General features: G+C 42.0%; 1 protein-coding gene across 1 annotated transcript in view; it reads left to right on the top strand.

Moving 5' to 3' along the window:
* Window positions 1-22,486, top strand: part of rad50 (RAD50 homolog, double strand break repair protein) — a 134,462-nt gene that overhangs the window by 23,056 nt on the left and 88,920 nt on the right. The window contains 4 exon segments of the mRNA XM_052014835.1: window positions 976-1,127; window positions 1,613-1,798; window positions 5,113-5,317; window positions 18,225-18,353. Coding sequence (XP_051870795.1) covers window positions 976-1,127; window positions 1,613-1,798; window positions 5,113-5,317; window positions 18,225-18,353 — 672 coding nt within the window.

Here is a 22,486-nt window from a genome sequence, read left to right on the forward strand (position 1 = left end):
CCTTGAGAGGTTTGACATTGATTTCCTTGAGGCCACATTTCTGCAGATCTTTTGAGGTCAGTTTGATGGAGATTATAAAGTGGGTTAGGCAGTAATCAGTCAAGCAGCTTTTGATATTTATCATGGTGTAGGTGACTTGAACATCTTTGCAGTCCCTTGCTCAAATGATATATTCTAACAGGAGCCAATACTTGGACAGTGGTTGTTGCACTGAGGTCATAAAGCACAGAAACAGGCCCTTCAGTCCATCATGTCCATGCCGACCATCAAGTACCCACCTATTTTAATCCCATTTACCAGCACTTGGTCCATAGCCTTTTACACCTTGGCGGTTCAAGTGCTTGTCCAGGTACTTAAGCATTGTGAGACGATTCTCACCACTTCCATCCACCCTCCCATCTTTGCTCCGGATTCCGGCCGCATTCCTGTCCCTGGCCACGAATCTGGCCCCGTTCTGGGGTTCGGATTCCGACTCTGGCTCCGTATCTGATCCCATTCCCAGCCCCAGCTCTGGCTGCAGACCTGGCCCTGCTCCCAGCCCCAGGGTCCAGTGAACAAATACAGCATTAAACAAAGTTAATGTGCAGCCATACAGAAGGTCAGCTTGGTCAAAGAGGTAGTCCATCAAGAGCATCCAAAAAGTGGGGACTGAGCAAGATCAGAGAGGGAATTCCAGAGTTTAGGGAATGGGCAGATGAAAGTCCTTTGGTGAAACCATGGTGAGTGATTAAAATTGGGCATGAGTAAGAAACCAAAATTGGAGTAGGACTGGGGGCTTGTGGATGGAGAGGGTCAGAGCGTGGAGGTATTCGAAAACAATGATGCATTGTGTAATTTGTTATTCTTTGCAATGATGGACAAAACTGATGAAAACAGTTTTAAACAAGTGTAAAACTAATCGCCGACTTATACTTGTGTTTTTTGGGATTTGAAATAAAGAAGGGCAGGAAATAAGCATGTTTGTTTTTGATAAAGGTTGCCCATGAAACTGATGTGCGAGCGCAAATCCGTCTACAGTTTCGAGATGTGAATGGAGGAATGGTGGCTGTGCAGAGGTCAATGCTTTGCACTCAGAAGGGAAAAAAGACTGAATTCAAAACCTTGGAGGGCGTGATTACACGAATGAAGTGAGTCCAACTCAACAAGGAAAATTTTTGTGTGACAGATGTTGCTCGTTAACTGTTTGATATCTCAAAGAATGGTGACTGGTTTACGGACCAGAGCCAAGCTCAAGGGTAGTGGATATCTTTTTTAAAAAAAAGAAGAGCTTGCATTTGTAAGGCTTCTTTTATTATCTTGCAATCTCTAAAGCATCTTGCAGTCTGCAAAGTACATTTAGAGTGTTAAGTATTGAAACACTGGAAATGTGGAAATCAGTTCATGCACTAGTTCCTTAAGGCAGCATTGTGATAATGCCAAGATGATTTTTCCATTATGTTATTAATTGCAGATAAATATTGTCTTGAATGAACCTGTGATGTTAGGTAGATTAAGAAATGTGGAATTACTTTCCTTTCTGAGGGGGGGAAGGGGGGGGAGAAAAAACATGATGTTCACAAAAGGAAGAAAAATTGAGAAGTATCATTGAAAACTTTTACATTTCTTTTCAAAGGCATGGAGAAAAAGTCAGCTTGAGTTCAAAATGTGCCGAGATGGATCGTGAGATGATCAGTGCCTTGGGTGTCTCAAAAGCTGTGTTAAATAACGTTATATTCTGTCATCAAGAAGATTCAAACTGGCCTCTGAGTGAGGGGAAGGCTCTGAAGCAGAAATTTGATGAGATTTTCTCAGCCACAAGGTGAGATTTCTTTCCATTTCTCAGAATGTGGTATTTATTTCCATGAGCCAAGCTGAATACATTTTTGTTATGCAGTGACTAGAATATAGGTCAATGCATGGACATCTTGACGTGTAAGTTCATTTCACATTCTTTTCATCTCTAGCATTGGAAAACATAATCAAAGATGCCTCCCACCCCGATCATTCTCTCTTCTCCCCTCTTCCATCAGGCAGAAGATCCAAAAGCTTGAGACCACAAACCACCAGGCTCAAGGACAGCTTCTATCCCGCTGTTATCAGATTCTTGAATGGACCTCTCGTACACAAAATATGAACTCCTGATCTCCCAATCTACCTCGTCTTGGCCCTTGCACTTTATTTGTCTATCTGCACTGCACTTTCTCTGTAACTGCAGCACTATATTCTGCATTCTGTTTTCCTTTTTACTGCCTTGATGTAACTTATGTATGGTATGATCTCTCTGGATGGCATACAAACTAAAGCTTTTCTCTGCATCTCGGTGCATGTCACAATAATAAACCAATACATGGAGTCATACATCATGGAAACAGGTTCTTCGGCTCAACCAGTCCATACCGACCAAGATTCCCATCTCAGCTAATCCCATTTATCCGCCTTTGATCCAGACCCCTTTCCTATTCAAGTACCCGAACAAATACCATTACCAAACATCCCAAGGAACATCAAGGTGTTGTAATCAGATATAATTCAACACCATGGCCTACACAGAAGTTTTAGGGAAGATGATTTTCAGGAGTGTCTTAAAGGAGGAAGAAGAAATTTAGGGAATGATTTCCAGAGCTTGAGGCCATGACAACTGAAAGCATGTCCGTCAGCAGTGAAGCAGTTAAAGTGGGGATATCCAAGAGGTTATGCATTAAATGAAGATGATTGTCTCAACCTGTCATGGGCTGGAGTTAATGAAGGACAAGACCTTGGATAGAGTTGAAAATAGTTGATAACTTGAGGTTGATGCAGGTGTGAAGGGCCATTATTGATAGGTAAGTGGGATTTAGTGATAGATCTTTGGATGATATCAAGTTTACAAAAGGTAGAAGGTGGGAGACCAGCCAGAATTGCTTTGAAAAGTCAAGTCTAGAGGTAACACAAGTGTCGACAAAAGAGCTCAAGCAGCTGCGTGTGGTACGGCCAGCAGAACTGCGCTCCCTCTCCTTTCCAGTGACTTGGGTTCAATCCTGATCTCTGGTGCTGTGTGTATGGAGTTTATGTTTCTCCTTGTAACCACCTGAATTTCTTCCAGGTGCTCCAGTTTCCTCGCATATCCCAAAGATGTGCGGGTTTGTGGGTTAATTGGCCACTGTAAATTGCCCTTACTGTGTAGGTGAGTGCTAGAGTGGGAGAGTTAATGGGAATATGAGGAGAATAAACTGAGAATAGTATAAATGGATGCTTGATGGACAATGTGAACTCAGTGGGCTGAAGGGCCTGTTTCCATGCTGTCTGACTCTGTGTAGAACATTTTGTTTTGATAACTTCCTGCTCTATGTGCACACTATGAGCCGTTATACTATTAACTCTCCAAGTTGACAACAGAGAAGTGGGGTGTCTCTGCCTTGCCCATCTCAGCAGTGCTCCAACCTCTTCACCCGAAGCCTGATGAGGAATTCTAGCAATGTTTAGGATTGCATGCTGGTTCCATAAAAGATCCAGATGTGTTGTAAAATAACGCACCATGATGTACACAACTTCTGAAATCCCGGGTGGTGAACATACACAGCTGGAGAAACGAGCAAAGTTCAGACCACCGATATACAGAAAAATACCTCTTTGAAAGGATCTAGACGGATTGGCATGTGTCCCTGAACAAGGGCCATTTTGGTACCTGCATTGAAGGCAGAATGAACTTCTCCATTAACACCCTAATTCTTAATTACTTTAACTGGCTGTTCTTCTTCCCAATGGCCAAGTTATGAGCCGAGGAACCCTTGGCTTGGGAAAGCATATTTGAGTGGCAGTGCACCACAGGCCAACAATGCAATTTTTCCCCCAAGGACTTACTGCTTCAGAATTCAGTAGTGCACCAAGGTCTTGCAAATTAACTTGCTAAAAGGCTTTATCTTTGGTGCACTCTGCTATTGCAGACTGTGGAAGATAATGAGTAAGTTGGGGGGCTCTAGGATGGTGAATGAATGTTGAAGGTCATAATTAGACTAGGTTGTAGAAGAGAGCCCACAGGACCAGGGCAGAGGAAAAATGAGTTGGGGTGTCAGTGGGCTACTGGGAGAGATAGGGGAGGGTGGAAATTGGGTGCTGGAGGGGCCAGAGAGGGGGTGCGATCATGACCTGAACTGCAATCTCAGCAGTGAACTTCATGACTTCAGACCTGCCTCCTGTAGATCTCCTTTGGGCAACCTCACAGTTAAGTGCTCCTGTGAGAATGCCCTGCATTGTTCACAGGTCCTGCATGCATGGACGAAAATTACTGAAGTGTCCGCCTGATTATAACAATGCGTGTAGTTGGAAATGACTCCATTAATGCAAGAGACACATTGAGGAACTTGGAAGAAAAGTCATAGACCCAGATGAGTGTGCAATAAATCCCTTTGTTTCTTGTTTAAACTTTTTTTTAATAGAAAGCATACTTCATTGCATTGAGACCCAATTATATTCAATTGTTTCCATTGGGCAGGCTACCTCATTAACACACCAGACTTCCAACGCAGACTGTATCCAGGCAGACAAAGGAAAAGATCCAAGGATATTCTCAAAGCTTTCATTCCTTGGAAGAAATGAAGCATCCCCACTGAATCTAGGCCACTGACCACGCAAAGTGGAGGAGAAGCATTTGAGATAGTTTTAAGAGCACAAGTCCAAACATTGGGAACTCCAAGAAACAGAATATCAATGGCAGAAGGAGTGCAAATCATCCAAACCATCAAGTGTGTTGTGTCCTAGTGGCACAGTCTGGATCCCGTATCATTCACCTCAGAACCCACAGTACTGGTGGGGAAGCAAGTCACATTCAATCTCGAGGAAGCACCTAAGAAGATGACTGCATTGCACACAAATATCGCATGAGAGAGAACAGTTTCTAGGCTCGAATTTTATTTAATGGCATACAGCACTACCCTCCAAATACAGTCATGTAATAGCAAGGGGACTTATTGCCCCAGGACCTGCTGCAGAGCTTGTAGAGAACCATGCTATAACTTTACTAATACCTTGAGACTTTATAACACTTCAATGAATGAGAATTGCATTTTTAATTTAAGAACATCTTTCCGAAATTGAATTAATTTCTGTTAAATCAGTTGTTGCGACAAAGAATGTAAATTTGCTGTTTCACTCTAGGTACATTAAAGCTTTAGAAATGCTTCGTCAGGTCCGCCTGAAGCAGTCACAAAATGTCCGAGATTACCAAACGGAGCTCAAGTACCTGAAGCAAAACAAGGAAAAGGCCCAGGAAATCCAGCATCAGGTGACTGAGAAAGAGACCCAGCTGGCTGCTTCAAAGGAGAACGTTCAGTTGATTGAAAATCAGATAGCTCCCTTAGAGGTAACACATTTTACTTTTGATTTCTTTTGACAGAGGAAATCAGTGTTGGACTCTCTTTTGAAATCCACCATTGTGGCGTAAAGGTGACAATACAGATGCTGAAATGCCTGCTTGATTTACTCTGCAGCTAAGATATCATCTTATTGTAGGACTCTGTAGTATGTGTACCTGTGTAAGAAAAAAAAGACCTATTGCTCCAAAAATGCCAGTAATTTCCTTATAACTATATTAAGATCTTTGTGTATAAATGTTAGGTCAAAAGTACAGTTTTCTGTGTTGGAATGTGTAATATGCTTGGGATAGTTGATGCTTTCTTGACTCCATACTGCAACTTCTGCCCTAGCAGATCTGTGTAAAGATACCCATGCCCCTGTAAGTGGAGGGGGTCAGGGTTACTGCTCTTACACATTGTTGGTAATGATCTGAATTTGAAAAATTCAAATTTGTACCCTAACAATAATATTCACTGAATGACAAGAATCTATTGATCTGCCATTGAACTTATTGACTCGGAAACTCTGCTCCACTGCCAGCACTAATATCAGGACTTGTTCAGGTCCTGTTTCCCATTGCTGGTGTGGACCTAAACTAGCAGCGGCATCTTCCAAGCTTGTTTCTGTGTTACACTAGTTGACTTTTCTTAGTGTCCCAATGGGGCAGTGATATCTTCTGCAGGGAAGCCTGAATTTGTTTTACTGTGTTGTATGTTTAAAAACAATTTTTTAAAAATTATCTTAAACATTTTCTTGAATTTTTAACAATGTTTTTCTTTAGTAGCTTCCAAGTAATTGAGACAAATCAAAATGAATTTGTGAAAAGGAAATTATATAATAATTTATTGGGATCTGTGAGGATGTAGTGAAGCTGAGGGCAGCATGGTATGTTGGGGTTTTTGGAAAGTTCCCGATAAGGTGCCACACAGGAGGTTATGGAATCATAGAGCTGCACAGCACAGAAACAGGCCCTTTGGCTCATCATGTCCATGCCAACCTTTTTGCCCATCTACAGGTGACCCTGCATTATGGTGGAAGGGGGGCTTGTCTTCCTAGAACACAAGAAAATTGTGTCCTTATCACTATTTTCCAGAACATGAAGCTGCGTCACTTGCGCATGCATCAAGAAATGCAATTTTTAAAATATATTGTGTGTTTATTCATTTAATTTTCTCACATAAATTGCACGAGCACGTGTTATATATCTCAAATTTTCAGGTACTGATTTGTGAATTCTGTAAGAGTGAGTTTCTGTCACCCGAATGGCCGTAATGCAGCGATTGCCTGTACAGTGGCATGCAAAAGTTTGGGCACCCCCGGTCAAAATTTCTGTTACTTTCCTGCGTCCTCACCACAAAATTCAGTGTCAGAAGTTTGCAAAGGAATATCTAAACAAGCCTGATGCATTTTGGAAACAAGTCCTGTGGACTGATGAAGTTAAAATAGAACTTCTTGGCTGCAAAGAGCAAACGTATGTTTGGAGAAAAAAGGGTGCAGAATTTCATGAAAAGAACACCTCTCCAACTGTTAAGCACGGGGGTGGACCGATCATGCTTTGGGCTTATGTTGCAGCCAGTGGCATGGAGAACATTTCACTGGTAGAGGGAAGAATGAATTCAATTAAATACCAGCAAATTCTGGAAGCAAACATCGCACCATCTGTAAAAAAAAAGGAAGCTGAAGATGAAAAGAGGATGGCTTCTACAACAGGATAAAGATCCTAAACACACCTCAAGATCCACAATGGACTAACTCAAGAGGCACAAGCTGAAGGTTTTGCCATGGCCCTCACAGTCCCCCAACCTAAACATCATCGAAAATCTGTGGATAGACCTCAAAAGAGCAGTGCATGCGAGACGGCGCAAGAATCTCACAGAATGGATGAAAATCCCTCAAACAAGAATTGAAAGACTCCTAGCTGGCTACAGAAAGCGTTTACAGGCTGTGATACTTGCCAAAGGGGGTGTTACTAAGTACTGACCATGCAGGGTGCCCAAACTTTTGCTTCGGTCCCTTTTCCTTTTTTGTTATATTGAAACTGTAAAAGATGGAAATAAAAACGTAATCTTGCTTAAAATATTAAAGAAACGTGTCATCTTTAACTTTATGCCTTTTGGAAATCAGGTCATCTTTTACTCAGCTATTCACAGTAACAGAAATTTTGACCAGGGATGCCCAAACTTTTGCATGCCAGTGTATACCAATCACTACACCATCAACGCTTGGTGAACAAGTTTGAAGCACACAAGGAAGTAGTGGTAATATACTCTTGTGAATTGTGAGGAAACAAAGAGTAAGAATAAATGGGTCCTCCTCAGGTTGGCAGGCAATGACTAATAGGGTACTGAGACCAAGCAAGGGGCTTTTGGATTTGTGCACATCCACCTGGCAAGAGCATGGAAGTTTGCAGTTCCCCTGCTGGACTCCACTTGGAATGAATGAAGTCATGATAGCATGTGATGAACCTTACTGAAATCAGTAGACAGAGGAATGTGTTTGGAAATAAATTCTGCAAAACTGTAGCAGATTGATTTCATTTTATTGGGAAAAGCAAGGTTATCCATTTTGGACCTAAGAATGGACCTATGTGCCTTACATATAGTAAAAAGCTAAATAACTAAAAAGTAGAGGTCAGGTATAAAAGATATTGAATGTGGCTAATGATCTGATTACCTTTATATTTGGAGGGCTGGAGTATAAAGGGTGAGGAGAGCTATATGTAGGCCTAATTAGACCACATTTGGAATACGGTGTCCATTTCTGGATAGTGCACCTTGGGCGAGATATGTTCACTGTGGCAGGAGCGCAGCTTTTGAATTTGACTTTGAACCATAAACTTTCCTCATTACATTTTGAAATGGTGGAATTTGTTTTCAATTTGGATGAGCTTGAAGCCTGCAGTCTTCCTCCTTTTTAGAGGGATTGGTCAATGTGATCCTCAAATCTCCCTGGATCCTAGCTTTTGACTGAATCAGTTGGATCTGTCCTTTATAGGTTCAAAACAGATGTCTGCAATGAAACCCATCTGTGATATTTTTCCCCATTTAACCCATCAGTGCCTCTTTATAATTGTCCAGAATTCTAATTCACCAGATTGTTACATGTGCTTTGTGGGGAGAGATATCAGGAGAGTTTATATAAATTATGTTTGTATTCCTTCTATTATAGAAAGATAAGAACAATGTAATTGAGGTCTTGAAATAAATTGATTGAAATCCATCTCAGCGTGATTGTAATGTCACACAATCCAGTCTTTGTTGTCAAGTTGAGACAATGTCTCCTCAGCACCAGTGCTTTCATCAGCAGGTGTATCTGCTACGAGTAGATTGACGAGGATGAGGTCAAATAGGTTTATCCCTTGTGTTGGATCACTCATCATCTGCTGCAGAGCCAGTGTGGCAGCTTTGTCCTTCAGGATGTGATCAGCTCATTCACTTGTGATGTTACAAAGCCACTCTTGGTGATAGCCATTGAAGTTCTTCTTCCAGAGTAGTCTGTGCACATGCCACTTTCAGTGCTTTTTCAAGTGTTAGTCAACAAAAAAACACTGATTTATCAGCTCAGAGAGGATCATAGATGTTAATCATGTTTGACCTGATACCACAAGACTTTATGGTATCTGAGATTCCCATCTGTATGACACTGTGACTCTGTCCTGGAATAAGACATGCCCTGGAATTGAGAGTCTGATGTAAGATGTGATTCTGTGAGACAGACCGTGCCATGTTGTTGCTTGACTACTTGTGGGACAAACCACTACATTTAGACACCAGTCCTTTGGAAGGTCAAATGGGCCTGAAGTGACTTTGCCAAGTGCAAATTGAGTGCCTGAATTGATCACACCTGGGCCCACCAGCTTTTATTCTTATCCTGCTTCAATGCAGTACATGTGGTTGGTTATTTCAGAGTTAACTACATTGGTGGGTGGGTTCACTAGGTAAGGCTGACAGACATGAGTCAACCAGGTGAGGTTTTGTGGTTACCATTGTTGATGTCTAGTTTTTTTTTAAGTTTCAGACTTTGAAATTTAAATTTTGCAGTTGTCATAATGGGATTAGAACTTTGGTCTCTGGTGTATCAGTCCAGGTCTCTGGATTATTAGCACAGTAATGTAACCTTTTTGCCCACACTTTACCCAGTAAAACAACAGAATAAAGGCTGTGGGAAAACGTACAGGGCAGCACTGTGAGAGCAGACTGCTTGCTTCCTGTGTATAAGAGTGACCACATTTCAAAAGTGCTTCTCTGGTTGTAAGCAGCTTTGGGATATCCTGAAAGGGACATGGAAGTTGCCTGGTGAAACCAGGAAGTTTTCTTGTTTCAATTAGATTACTGATCGGGAGAATACTCTATATGGGGTGTATAACCAAACTCAGTATTCAGCAGGAAGTGAAAATCAATCAGTTGTTTACTTGATACTAAAGTGAAGTAACCTTAGAATGCAGAACAGTATAGCCCAGGAACAGGCCCTTTGTCTAACAATGTCTGCGCCAAACATGATGCCTAATTAAACTAATTCTCTTCTGTCTGTACATGATCCACATCACTTTATTCCCTACATAGTCATGTGCCTATCTAACAGCCTTTTAAATGCCTATATCATATCTGCTTCCACCACTTCCCCCAGTGGCCCATTCCAGGCACCCAAATAAAAGTCCCACACATTTCCTTTAAACTTCACCCCCTCATCTTAAATGCATATCCTCTAGTACTCGATAGTTTTACCCTGGGAAAAAGATTCTGACTGTCTACCCTATCTATGCCTCTTGTAATTTTATAAACTTCTATCAGGTCTCCCCTTAGCCTCATGCTCCAGAGAAAACAACACAAGTTTGTTCAACCTGTCCTTGCAGCTCATACCCTCTAATCCAGGCTGGTAAACCTCTGTGCACCCTTTCTAAAACCTCCACATCCTTCCTGTAATGGGGTGACCAGAATTGTACACAATACTCTGTGCGGCCTACCAAAGTTTTATATAGCTGCAACATGATTTCCTGACCCATTGCCCCAACCAATGAAGGCAAGCGTGCTATATGCCTTCTTTACCACCCTATCTACTTATGTGGTCACTTTCAGTGATTTTTAGACTTGGACTCCAAGATCCCTTTGTACATCACTGCTGTTAAGGGTCCTGCCATTAAATGTATACTTTCCCCTTACATTAGACCTCCCAGAGTGCAACACCTCATACTTGCTCGGATTAAACACCATCTGCCATTTCTCTGCCCATATCTGTAACTGATCTATATTCTGCTGTATCCTTTGACAGCCCTCTATGCTGTCCACAGCTCTGCCAGTCTTTGCCATCTGCAAATTTACTAACCCACCGATCTACATTTTCATCCATGTCATTTACAAACATCACAAACAACAGGGGCCCCAGCACCAATCTGTGTGGAACACCACTGGTCATAGGCCTCCTTTCCAAAACTCTCCTCTGGGCAAGTCAATTCTGAATCCAAACACTGTGGATCCTATGCTTTTTAACCTTCTGGACTGGCCTACCACAAGGGACCTTGTCAAATGCCTTACTAAATTCCATATAGTCAACATCCACTGCCCTACCATCATCAATCACCTTAGTTACCTCCTCAAAACTTAATCAAGTTTGTAAGACACAACCTGCCCTGCACAAAGCCATGCTGACAGGCCCTAATAAGCCCATATGTTTCCAAATGCGCATAAATCCTATCCCTAAGAATCCTCTCCAGTAGCTTCCCTACCACTGTTATGAGGTTTATTGGTTTATAATTTCCTGGATTATTCCTGTTTCCCTTCTTGAACAGAGGAAAAACATTGACTGCACTCATGACCTCCAGGACCTTGCCTGTTGCTGGTGAGCACACAAAAATCTTCAAGGCCACAGTATTCACCTGGGCTATAACCCATCAGATCCCGGGGAATGATCCACCTTGGCGCTCTTCAAAAGACCCAGCAACACCTCCTACGTGATCTCAAAATGCCCTGGCACATTAGCATGCCCCACACTGCTCTCACTATCCTCCGTGTCCTCTTTGGTGAATACCAGTGCAAATTACTCATCTAGTACCTCGCCCATCTCCTCTGACTCCAAGCATAAATTCCCCCCTTTATTCTTGAGTGGTCCTACCCTCTCCCTAGTTATTCTCTTGTTTTTAATCTAAGTATAAAATGCCATGGGATTCTCTTCAATCCTACTTACCAAGGCATGGCACCTTTTGGCATTAAATACATTAATCCAAATGATAGGAATTTGCAAATTCATATCAGGCCAGTCTTGTATTAAGATGGTGTCAGAGTTATACAACATGGAAATGGGCCCTTCAGCCCAACTCATCCATGCCGACCAAGTTGCCTTCCTGAGCTAGTCTCGTTTGCCCACATTTGGCCCACATCCCTCGGACCTTTCCTATTCATGGGCAAGTCGCAGCCACTTACCTCGAAAGCATGGTAAGAGGGCTGGGCTGCAGGTGAAGCTTAAAACAGCATGGATACAAGACCCTCCTCCCCAGCATACTACTAACTAACGTCCAGTCCATTGAGAACAAAGTTGATGAAATAAGGGCAAGACTGACCTATCAAAGAGAACTGAGGGACTGCTGTGTGCTCTGTCTCACTGAAGCGTGGCTTACATCTGCTTCACCTGACTGTGCTATACAACCTGAGGGCTTCTCAATCCACTGAATGGACCGTACAGCGTCCTCGGGCAAAGATTGAGGCGGAGGGGTCTGTTCTTAATAACTTGTGGTGCTCAAACGTGACGGTCCTAGTGAGCTCCAGCTCACCCAGACTGGAATATCTAACAGTGAAGTGTCGACCATTCTACCTGTTATGGGAGTTCACCAGCTATCCTGATGGCAGTCTACATCCTACCCCAGACGGACATGAAGCCTGTGCTCAATGAGCTATACTCCGTGGTCAACAACTTTGAGACAGGATACCCTGAGGCCCTCTTCATTATTGCAGGTGACTTCAACCAGGCCAACCTCAAGTGTGTGTTACCAAAGTACTACCAGCACGTCTCCTGTCCCACCAGGGGCCCTTGACCATTGCTGTACAAACATCAAAGGTGACTTCCAAGCCACCCCTCACCCTCACTTTGGTAAATCAAACCACCAGGCTATGCTGCGCCTCCTCCCTGCATACAAACAGAAACTGAAATGGGAGGATCCAGTACAGAGAGTAGTGCAGTGCTGGTCTGAGGAAATAGATGAGCTTCTACGCGACTGCTTTGAGTCAGTGGACTGGTCCATGTTCAAGGACTCAGCTGCCAGCCTTGATGAGTATATCACTACTATCACGAACTTTATCAGCAAGTGTGTGGAGGACTGTGCACCAAAGAAGACGATACAGGTGTTCCCAAAAGGAAACCATGGATGAACCGGGAGATCCACTCCTTACTGAAGTTGAGGACTGCTGCATCAGGTGACCCTGACCTTTACAAGAAATTGAGATACGACCTTCGAAAAGCTATCAGGAATGCCGAGAGACAATACTGGTTCAAAATAGAGTCCCAGACCAGCCGTCAATTGTGGCAGTAACAGTAACGTGCTATAACGGGCTGCAACATGAAGTTGGGCAGCATAGTCAACAACAGTGCATCCCTTCCTCATGAGCTTAACGCATTCTATGCACGTTTTGAACTGAAGGGGAGTGGATTGTCACCACCCACCCTTACAGCCTCCAATGCAACTGAACCCGTAGTCACCGTCGAGGATGTAAGATCAGTCTTCTGGAGAGTGAACCCGAGGAAAGCATCTGGCCCAGATGGTGTCCCTGGCCGTGTGCTCAGATCTTGTGCTGATCAGCTGGCAGGGATATTTGCAGACATATTTAACCTCTCCCTGCTTCAGTCTGAGGTTCCCACCTGTTTTGAGAAGACCACTATCATCCCAGTACCTAAGAAAAATAAAGTAACATGCCTTAATGACTACCGACCAGTGGCTCAGGCATCCGTCATCATGAAGTGCTTTGAGAGGCTGGTCATGGCACGCATTAACTCCAGCCTCCCAGACAATCTCGACCCACTGCAATTCGCCTACCACCGAAACATGTCTACAGTGGACGCCATCTCCCTGGACCAACACTCATCTCTGGAGCATCTGGACAGTAAAGACATCTGCGTTAGACTATTGTTTATTGACTACAGCTCCGCCTTCATTACTATAATTCCAAGCAAACTCATCACCAAACTCAGAGACCTGGGACTCAACACCTCCCTTTTCTACTGGATCCTTGACTTTCTGACCAACAGACCGCCATCAGTGAGGATAGGCAGCAACACCTCCAGCACGATTATTCTCAACACTGGTGCCTCACAAGGTTGCGTCCTCAGCCCTCTACTCTACTCCCTATATACTCATGAATACGTGGCCAGATTCTGCTGTAACTCCATCTACAAGTTTGCAGATGATACCACCGTTGTAGGCCACATCTCAAATAACGATGAGTCGGAGTACAGGAAGTAGATTGAGAGCTTAGTGACATGGTGTCATGACAACAACCTTTCCCTCAATGTCAGCAAAACAAAAGAGCTGGTCATTGACTTCAGGAAAGAGGGTGGTGTACATGCACCTGTCTATGTCAATGGTGCTGAGGTCAAGAGGGTTGAGAGCTTCAAGTTTCTGGGAGTGAACATCACCAATAGCCTGTCCTGGTCCAACCACATAGACGCCACGGCCAAGAAAGCTCACCAGCACCTCTACTTTCTCACGAGGCAAAAGAAATTTGGCATGGCCCCTTTGACACTCACCAACTTTTATCAAGCACGATCCTATCTGGATGCATCACGGTTTGGTATGGCAACTGCTCTGCCCTGGACCGCAAGAAACTGCAGAGAGTTGTGGACAAAGCCCAGCACATCACGGAAACCAGCCTCCCCTCCACGGATTCTGTCTATACCTCTCACTGCCTTGGTGAAGCAGCCAGCATAATCAAAGACCCCACCCTCCTGGGTCATTCTCTCTTCTCTCCTCTCCCATCAGGCAGAAGATACAGGAGCCTGACGGCACATACCACCAGGCTCAAGGACAGCTTCTATCCACTGTGATAAGACTATTGAATGACATCGACCTTATATGATGAGATGGACTCTTGACCTCACAACCTACCTTGTTACGACCTTGCACCTTATTGTCTACCTGCAATGCACTTCCATGTAGCTATGACACTTTACTCTGTATTCTGTTGTTGTTTTTACCCTGTACTACCTCAATGCACTATGTAATGAATTGATCCATACGAACGGTATGCAAGACAAGTTTTTCGCTGTACCTCGGTACAAGTGATAATAACATACCAATACCTGTCCAAATGTTTTTTAAAACTAGTAAAAGTACCTGCGCCTACCACTTCCTCTGGCAGCTCGTTCCACATGCCCACCATCCTCTCTGGGGGTGGGGGAGTAGAAACAAAAGACATGAAGATATTTCCACCAAGATCTAACTACTTTGGATTAGAATTACCTACCTATGTACAGCAATTCTTCCAGAATTGTCTGAGAATCACTCGGGCATTGATATTTATAACGTAAGTTGTAAATGCAGTCTTTGCTGTAAATATTGATTTACTACCCATGCTTGAGATTTGAATTGCTGGGGATGTCGAGTCCTGCCATTGTTACCCTTACTAATGGAATCTGGAACTCTGTAAATGGAGCTCTGTTGTATATATCTACCCCTTTCCTTCAGCTGATCAGCCTGATAGGAATAATGCTGACATTTTGCAAAGTTCCACATAGCCTCATACTATATGCAATGTATTCCTGTGAAACTTGTCTTCAGTTGGGAAGGCAAGACTCCCTGGAGGTTGTCGATACCTTTGAATTCACACAAGCTACAGGTATACCTCATGCCAAACCACAAACGTGACAACTGTTTTATATTTCTGCCTTGTCCTGCCCTCAAAAGCTGACATGTTGCAGAATGACCAATTTTGAAAAAAGAATGTTGGACAACTTTAAAGATAGGCCATACTGATACCTTTCAGTATGTTGCAACATCTGCATATGTTTACATATAAATGAAAAATTGCTACTACTTCAAAATGGTTTGATCATCAGACTTGCCTTTAACTACACCCACCACAACTTCACACCTTCTGAAAAGATTAAAATCAAAATTAACTGAAAATTGCAAAAGGTCTACAAAATAAAATCTATTCAACCATTTTATGCCAGAAGTTTGCAACTTAAATGCAGCAAACTTGATGTTTATCGGGGTTGCGAGGGATTATATTTAGTTAATATTTGTAGCATTTGTTGATCTCTGAAGATATTGGTATGTGGCTGTGCAATTTTGTTTTTTAGGTGCTGCTGTATTACAACATTTTCTAAATGTGGTCAAGTTTTCCATGACAACATCCCCCACCCCCTTCAAACTTGTCAGTCTTTTGCCATTTTCTGGTAACTGATTAGGGGTATTATACCCCGATAACTTTAGTAGTTGGGTACTATTGTAAACAGCTGGAAGGTATATGTGTTGGGCTATTTGTGAGTAATTGTTAGCAGACTATAAATATGAATTATAACGAGGAGGCTGATGAAGAGTATGAATGGTGGCAGACACCAATTGGCCACCACTTGTGCAGTTAATTATAAATAGCCTTCTGGTTAAATTTTAGTGTTGAGTTGACTGATTAGCTGGAGTGGTAAGAATTTTCCTTCCCAAGGACAAATAGGAATGTAGGTGGATAGCTCAACCACCCAAGATGCAACAAGAATATGAATGATGCTTATAATCATGGAAGTATTGAGTACCCAAAGTTGTCTTGCCTTTTAAGAAATGTATTCTGTGTTTAGGATAGTGTTGTCCAATAGAAATTGATTAATTGGCAGAGATGTGAGAATGAGGCACTGTTTTAGTTTTTTTTAAAATAAGAAATGGCCTTATGCACTTAACCAAATGTATTTCACCAGATGTTTAGGGGATTGATGTTAGGCAAAGCATTTGTTGATTAAACAAATGTTTATACCATGCTTTTTCTCATCAAAGGCACACAAACTTTGAAGTCCACATGTAGACCCTTTGCGAATGTGGAATTATTGTTTTCTATTTGCAGATCAGAATTGAAAATGGCCACAAATGGCTGATGTATTGGGCAAAATTGTGTAAGATACATCAAGTCACATCTTATATATACATATCATATTACTGTACTTGATCTTGCATGACAAAGGCAAGAATATCGACATTATAGTTGGACTGGGTGTGGGATGGGTATTCCACCTTTTCACTTCCCATGGTGGGTTTGAATGCAGGCATGAGTCCAATGAATTGGAATGTCTTCAGTTCATTGCCTCTGTTTTGATTTTTTTTTATTTGAATTCCTTCAAGACAATTGGGTGTCCTTGGCAAAACCAGAATTTATTACCCATCCATGATTACCCTTGAGAAAGTGCTAGTGAGCCAGGGCTTTGAACCAAAAACATTAGAAAATAGTTGTGCCATTTCCAATATCAGGTTATTAAAGTGGTCAACATGTTCTATTTTCAGCTCTAATTTGAAACTAAAGATCAGAAAACCGTGGCATATTTCTCCCAAATGGACATATTCTTTGTCATGATTGTTATTTTCAGATAATTTTCAGCTCGTTCTTTGCCTGCTGGCAATGACAGGGTGGTTCAGCCCACCTCTGATTTCTTAGCCTGCAAAGTGAGCTGGAAGTCAGATGCTGGCACATTTGATCTCCTGCACTCACCATGGAGTCCAGGAGTGAAGCACTGAGGTCCTGGATGGACATTCTATCCAGATTGGTGGAGATGCAAGTTGCATCTTCTGTCACCTTTGTCAGCCTTGTGATATTTCTCTAACCTTGTGTCAAGAACTGATGCTGCCCCTGATTGACAGATTACAAGGATTAAATCAAGGACTTTGGTCTTTTACATGATAATGCACTGCATACTAAGTTTACAAAGTTTCTATCAATAGCACTGTGGCTACCAGGATACAGACATGATCTATGGTTCATCGCTCTGTATTCTGTTTTCCTTTTCCATACCTTTTAATTAAAGTTATGTTTAAGGGGAAGTCAGATAAAGAAGATAAAGAAAAAGCTAATTAGGTTAGTTGAAGTAACATTGTGTGAAACCTTACCTACATAAACTGCTTGAACCAGATGACCTATCTCTGCGCATTCTCTACACATCCGGGAGTAAGTTCATAATACTTGCTTGACTTTTGAGTTTGAAACAACCTATCTGAATTTCAATCATTGTCTGTCTGTCTTGTTTTTTTTCAACAATTTAATACTGATGTTACCATAACCTGGTATTTGTGATTCTTATTTAAACAAGCTGATTAGAGATTTTATAACACGTTTATACTGACTGTAGTTATGATTCAAACTAAACTGGTCCCCCAGCCTCAGATATAAGACATTTCAATAATGAATACTGAGTGCTAGAAGTACTCAGGATGTCAAATGTCAAATTTGCAAGAAAAATGTCTTTAACAGAATCACAGTGGAATAGTACAAGGCAGCTGTGTTCACTTTGCAGCCTTCCTGTAATATTCTGAAGCATGTTAGTGAACTAATGGCTTTTTATGACAATCCAATACATACGTATTTGGTAATCATTAATGCTGCTCAGATTTTTACTCCAAATTTATGTAATTAGTTGATTTCAAATTCACAAGGAGACATGGTGAAATTTAGGGTTATAGTGTGAGTTATGACCAGTCCATTACCAATATCACTCTGCCTCCATACCTGAACAACAAATGATGTTTTCTTTATCTTTACCATTTTATTCTTCATACATAGAATTGTAGACATTAATAGCACCATTGCTGCCTGCCATGTTGGCTGAGTCCCATTTTTTTTAGGTCTTGGCAGCTAGCCCTGTTGGTTATGTGGCTTAGTGTAAAACTACATTTTAAATTGGAGCAGTCAGATGTTTGTTTGCTCTGTTTTGAATCAAACTGTTTCTCTTTACAGGAACGTTTGACACAGATTGATAAGAACTTGACTAAAGTGATGAATCTGGACGTTGACATCAAAGCTCTTGAAAGCAGGAAAAAGCAAATGGAGGAGGATAATCGAGATCTAGAGGAGAAAATGGAGCAGGTTTGTTTCTTCTGTTGACATCAGGCTTGTGTAGATAATTTCTTTGCAAAAGTGATAGCTGTGTATTTAAACTTAGTAGTTTCCTTGGCTTTTTCGTCTCTTCTGATTGTAGTGAGTTATGCCCTGGCTTTGCAAAAATTCAGTTTCTACAGTTTAATAATTTTGATAGATGATGTCCATTTTAGGGCTTTGATGTCAATTTTTATTACTTTAAGTTTTTATGATAGTACCAAATTATAGATGCGAGAAGACAATTTATAAATAATATGTATTATCTCCTTTCAAAAGATCAAAAGGAAATACTCATCTGTCAATAAATCAATTACCAGCTGAGTTCCTCCAGCACACTGTTCATGCAGCTGCGGTCTCTTCTGTCCCTCTGTCAATGAATCATATGTGTTTGAATTTATTGTGTTCATTTGGCAGTTTGTACTTATTAAGTTCTGTGATACACCTTAAATGTTTCTGATGTTCTGCGATGCATTAACACCTGTGAGGTTTTGTGGACCTGTGAGTGTGAGGTGAAATAAACACTTATCAAGGTTTGCCAATAGAAGTTGCATTCTTCCAAACCTAATATTTGACCATAGTTTGTAGGTGCTGGAAGCCATCCAGTATGACATCTGTGTAATATTAGGGAGTAAAGTCGATTATTCATCCGTAGAAGATATCACAGTTGTGCCAAATCCCTGTGGCACTCAGCATCCTGTCACTTAACTCTCTGGCACAATGTTAGATGGTCAAGGGCAGGAATTTATATCTTAAACTAGTGATAGAGAGTTTAATGCCTCTTGCCATTTTGGCCTTCACTTGTATAGAATCAGAGACAACCTACAAAAGTGAAAGAAATATCAACATCACAAACTCCTGCATGTTAGGAAGACGTCTCCTCTGGCTAAGATCATGCAACTGTATCCTGATCAGTCAGGTAGAGAATGCTGGTCTGGATGACCCAGTACTCTGCTGGCCTGTTAATGTACCCACTGAGTCATTTAGAGAGTGGCCCATAAATTACAGGTGAAGAACTTTTAGGCTATTGGAACCATTTACCAAAGAGAATCTCCTTCAATCTAAAAGGATTGAAGTTCCTTTGATGGGACTTCAAGTTGGGGCTTTTTTTTTGCTGGTATTTGAAAAAGCACAACAGTCTCTCCCTAGTGTAAGGGATTGGGGGAGGATAGTTAAAGGCTCTAAAAGATTCAACCTAAAGGTATCTGCATTTACAGTAAACATTCTGCCATCTCCACCACCACCTCTGTCACTTGGAATTCAGATGTTATTTTTAGAAGTGCCTTTTAAAGGGTGACTAAAGCGGCCATTTTATGACAAACAAGCAGCTGCTGTTGGATAGGAGGACGGAATTCCTGCGTGCATTTTGGCTTCTTTTGCCACACTTGCACCATTACATCTGGTGTCCCCTAGGACTCTATCCTTCCCCTCTCTAATTTCCCAGCTGATGCTTCCCCTCGGGAAAGTTGACTAAAAGCACAGCATCAGTTTACATGGGGATCCAGTAGTTTGGATATGGTCTATAATAACGTCAACCTTCACTCTCTCTTGACCCTGCACCATCAAACTGTCTATCTGATAAACAGCACTGAATGAGCAGAAATTTCCTTCTGGATATTGGGCAGATTATTCCCTTTACTACTGTGATAGCTAGCCATCAAGTCCATCCCTCTGCCTGGTAGCTGAAACTAAGCCATACTTCATAATCTCTTTGTGATATTTGACCCTGAACTTCAACCATGTATCTGCCTTTTAACTCATTTTTTTCCCAATTTCCATCACTACAACATTGTCTTACACCACCCCAGACATCATCTGCAAGAATTCTTTGTTATCTTTTGATGGCTATTCCAAGAATATCAGATAAATAGGTATTTTTTGCATTTTATGTTTTTTCCAACATTCACACTAAGTTTTTAAAACTTAAAACGTTTTAAAACTTTATTTATACAGCACGGTAACAGGGCCTTCTGGCCCAATGAGCCCATGCTGCCCAATTACACCCATGTTAACCTACTAACCCATATGTCTTTGGAATGTGGGAGGAAACTGGAGCACCCGGAGGAAACCCATGCAGTCACGGGGAGAACTTTCAAACTCCTTACAGAGAACAGCGGGAATTGAACCCCGATCGCTGGCGCTGTAATAGGGTTATGCTAACCGCTACGCGACCATGCCACGAATGATTAAGTCTCCTATTTTCATCTCCTGCAGACAGACCATTCGTTCTCAGAATCAGGTTTATTATCACTGACATATGTTGTGAAATTTGTTGTTTTGAGGCAGCGGTACAGTGTAAGACATAAAGACATAAAAATTACCACAAGTTACAAAAATAAATAAATAGTGCAAAAGAGGAATAATGAGGTAGTGTTCACGGGTCCTGGACTGTTCAGAAATCTGATGATGGAGAGGAAGAAGCTGTTTCTGGAATGTTGAGTGTAGGTCTTTATCTGTCCTTTCTCCACCTTTCACCTTGTAGTACTGTCTGTTTGTCAATCATTCCCTCCTCATCTCCATCTTGTAAGAGACCTTTGCTTTTGTTCTCTTTTCCCTTTCTATGCATCTTACAACCATTTTATCTCTAATTTGTTTTGAGAAAAGATCATCAGCTTGAAAAATTAACTTTGTTTCTGTTCTGCAGGTACTTCTGACATGTTCTGTTTTCCATTTTAGATTTAGAGCCTCTAAGGGGCCCACTGTTACAATAGTAGTCTTATAACTGCAGCCAATTGTAGGGGCTGACCAACATTACTTTAAGGGCCTATGACTTGGGGGGATGGGGGTGGGTGACCATAACACCTTTCTCCTGGCTTTGTCTATGTGTCATCAAAAACTCTGCAGAATATGTCTTGTCTTGTTATGACTCATTTAGTCCCCATCTCTCTCTGCTTCCTGACCTACACTGAATCTCAGGTCAGGTAGCATTTGTGGAAAAAAAAATCAGAGTTAATGTTTCAGATCACACACACTTTGTCGGCCTTAACGAAGGATCTCTAAGCTGAAATGTTAACTCTATTTCTCTTTCAACAGATGCCACTTGACCAGCTGAGTGTTTCCATTATTATCTCATTTTATTTCAGATTTCCAACATTTTATAGTTTCTTTTAGTTCCCACACAGTGTCCCAGTTCCCACACAGTGTCCCAGTTAAGTAACATGTTAATTTTTAATATTCACACCCTCGGTTCATGTCCTTCCATAGGTTTACTGCTCCCTTTTTGCTGTAATCTCCTTCTATCCTCATTCCTCTGAAATTGACCTCTTGATCAACACTAATTTTAATTGTTCCACTATTGGTATTGGTTTATTATTGCCACTTGTACCGAGGTACAGTGGAAAAACTTGTCTTTCATACCGTTCATACAGTTCAATTCATTACACAGCGCATCGAGGTAATACGGGGTAAAAACAATAACAGACTACAGAGTAAAGTGTCACAGCTACTGAGGAAGTGCATTGCAGGTAGACAATAAGGTGCAAGGTCATAACAAGGTAGATTGTGAGGTCAAGAGTCCATCTTATCATATAACAGAACCATTCAATAGTCTTATAGTGGGATAGAAGCTGTCTTTGAGCGTGGTGGTATGTGCTCTCAGGCTCCTGTATCTTCTGCCTGATGGGAGAGGGGAGAAGAGAGAATCACTCGGGTGGGTGGGGTCTTTGATTATGCTAGCTGCCTTGCTAAGGCAGCGAGAGGTATAGACAGAGTCCATGGAGGGGAGGCTGGTTTCCGTGATGCGCTGGGCTGTGTCCACAACTCTGCAGTTTCTTGCGGTCCTGGGCAGAGCAGTTGCCGTACCAAGCTGTATGGTGCATCGATAAAAGTTGGTGAGTGTCAAAGGGGACATGCCAAATTTCTTTAGCCTCCTGAGGAAGTAGAGCTGCTGGTGAGCTTTCTTGGCCATGGCGTGTATGTGGTTGGACCAGGACAGGCTATTGGTGATGTTCACTCCAAGGAACATGAAGCCCTCAACCCTCTCGACCTCAGCATCGTTGATGTAGACAGGTGCATGTGCATTGGCCCCTTTCCTGAAGTCAACGACCGGCTCTTTTGTTTTGCTGACATCTGTGCCTTCAGCTGCAAAGGCCCGAAGTTCCAGAATTCCTCAACCCTGTTCTCCC

Source organism: Pristis pectinata, chromosome 4 (genome assembly GCF_009764475.1).
Source record: "Pristis pectinata isolate sPriPec2 chromosome 4, sPriPec2.1.pri, whole genome shotgun sequence".
Classification (NCBI taxonomy): domain Eukaryota; kingdom Metazoa; phylum Chordata; class Chondrichthyes; order Rhinopristiformes; family Pristidae; genus Pristis; species Pristis pectinata.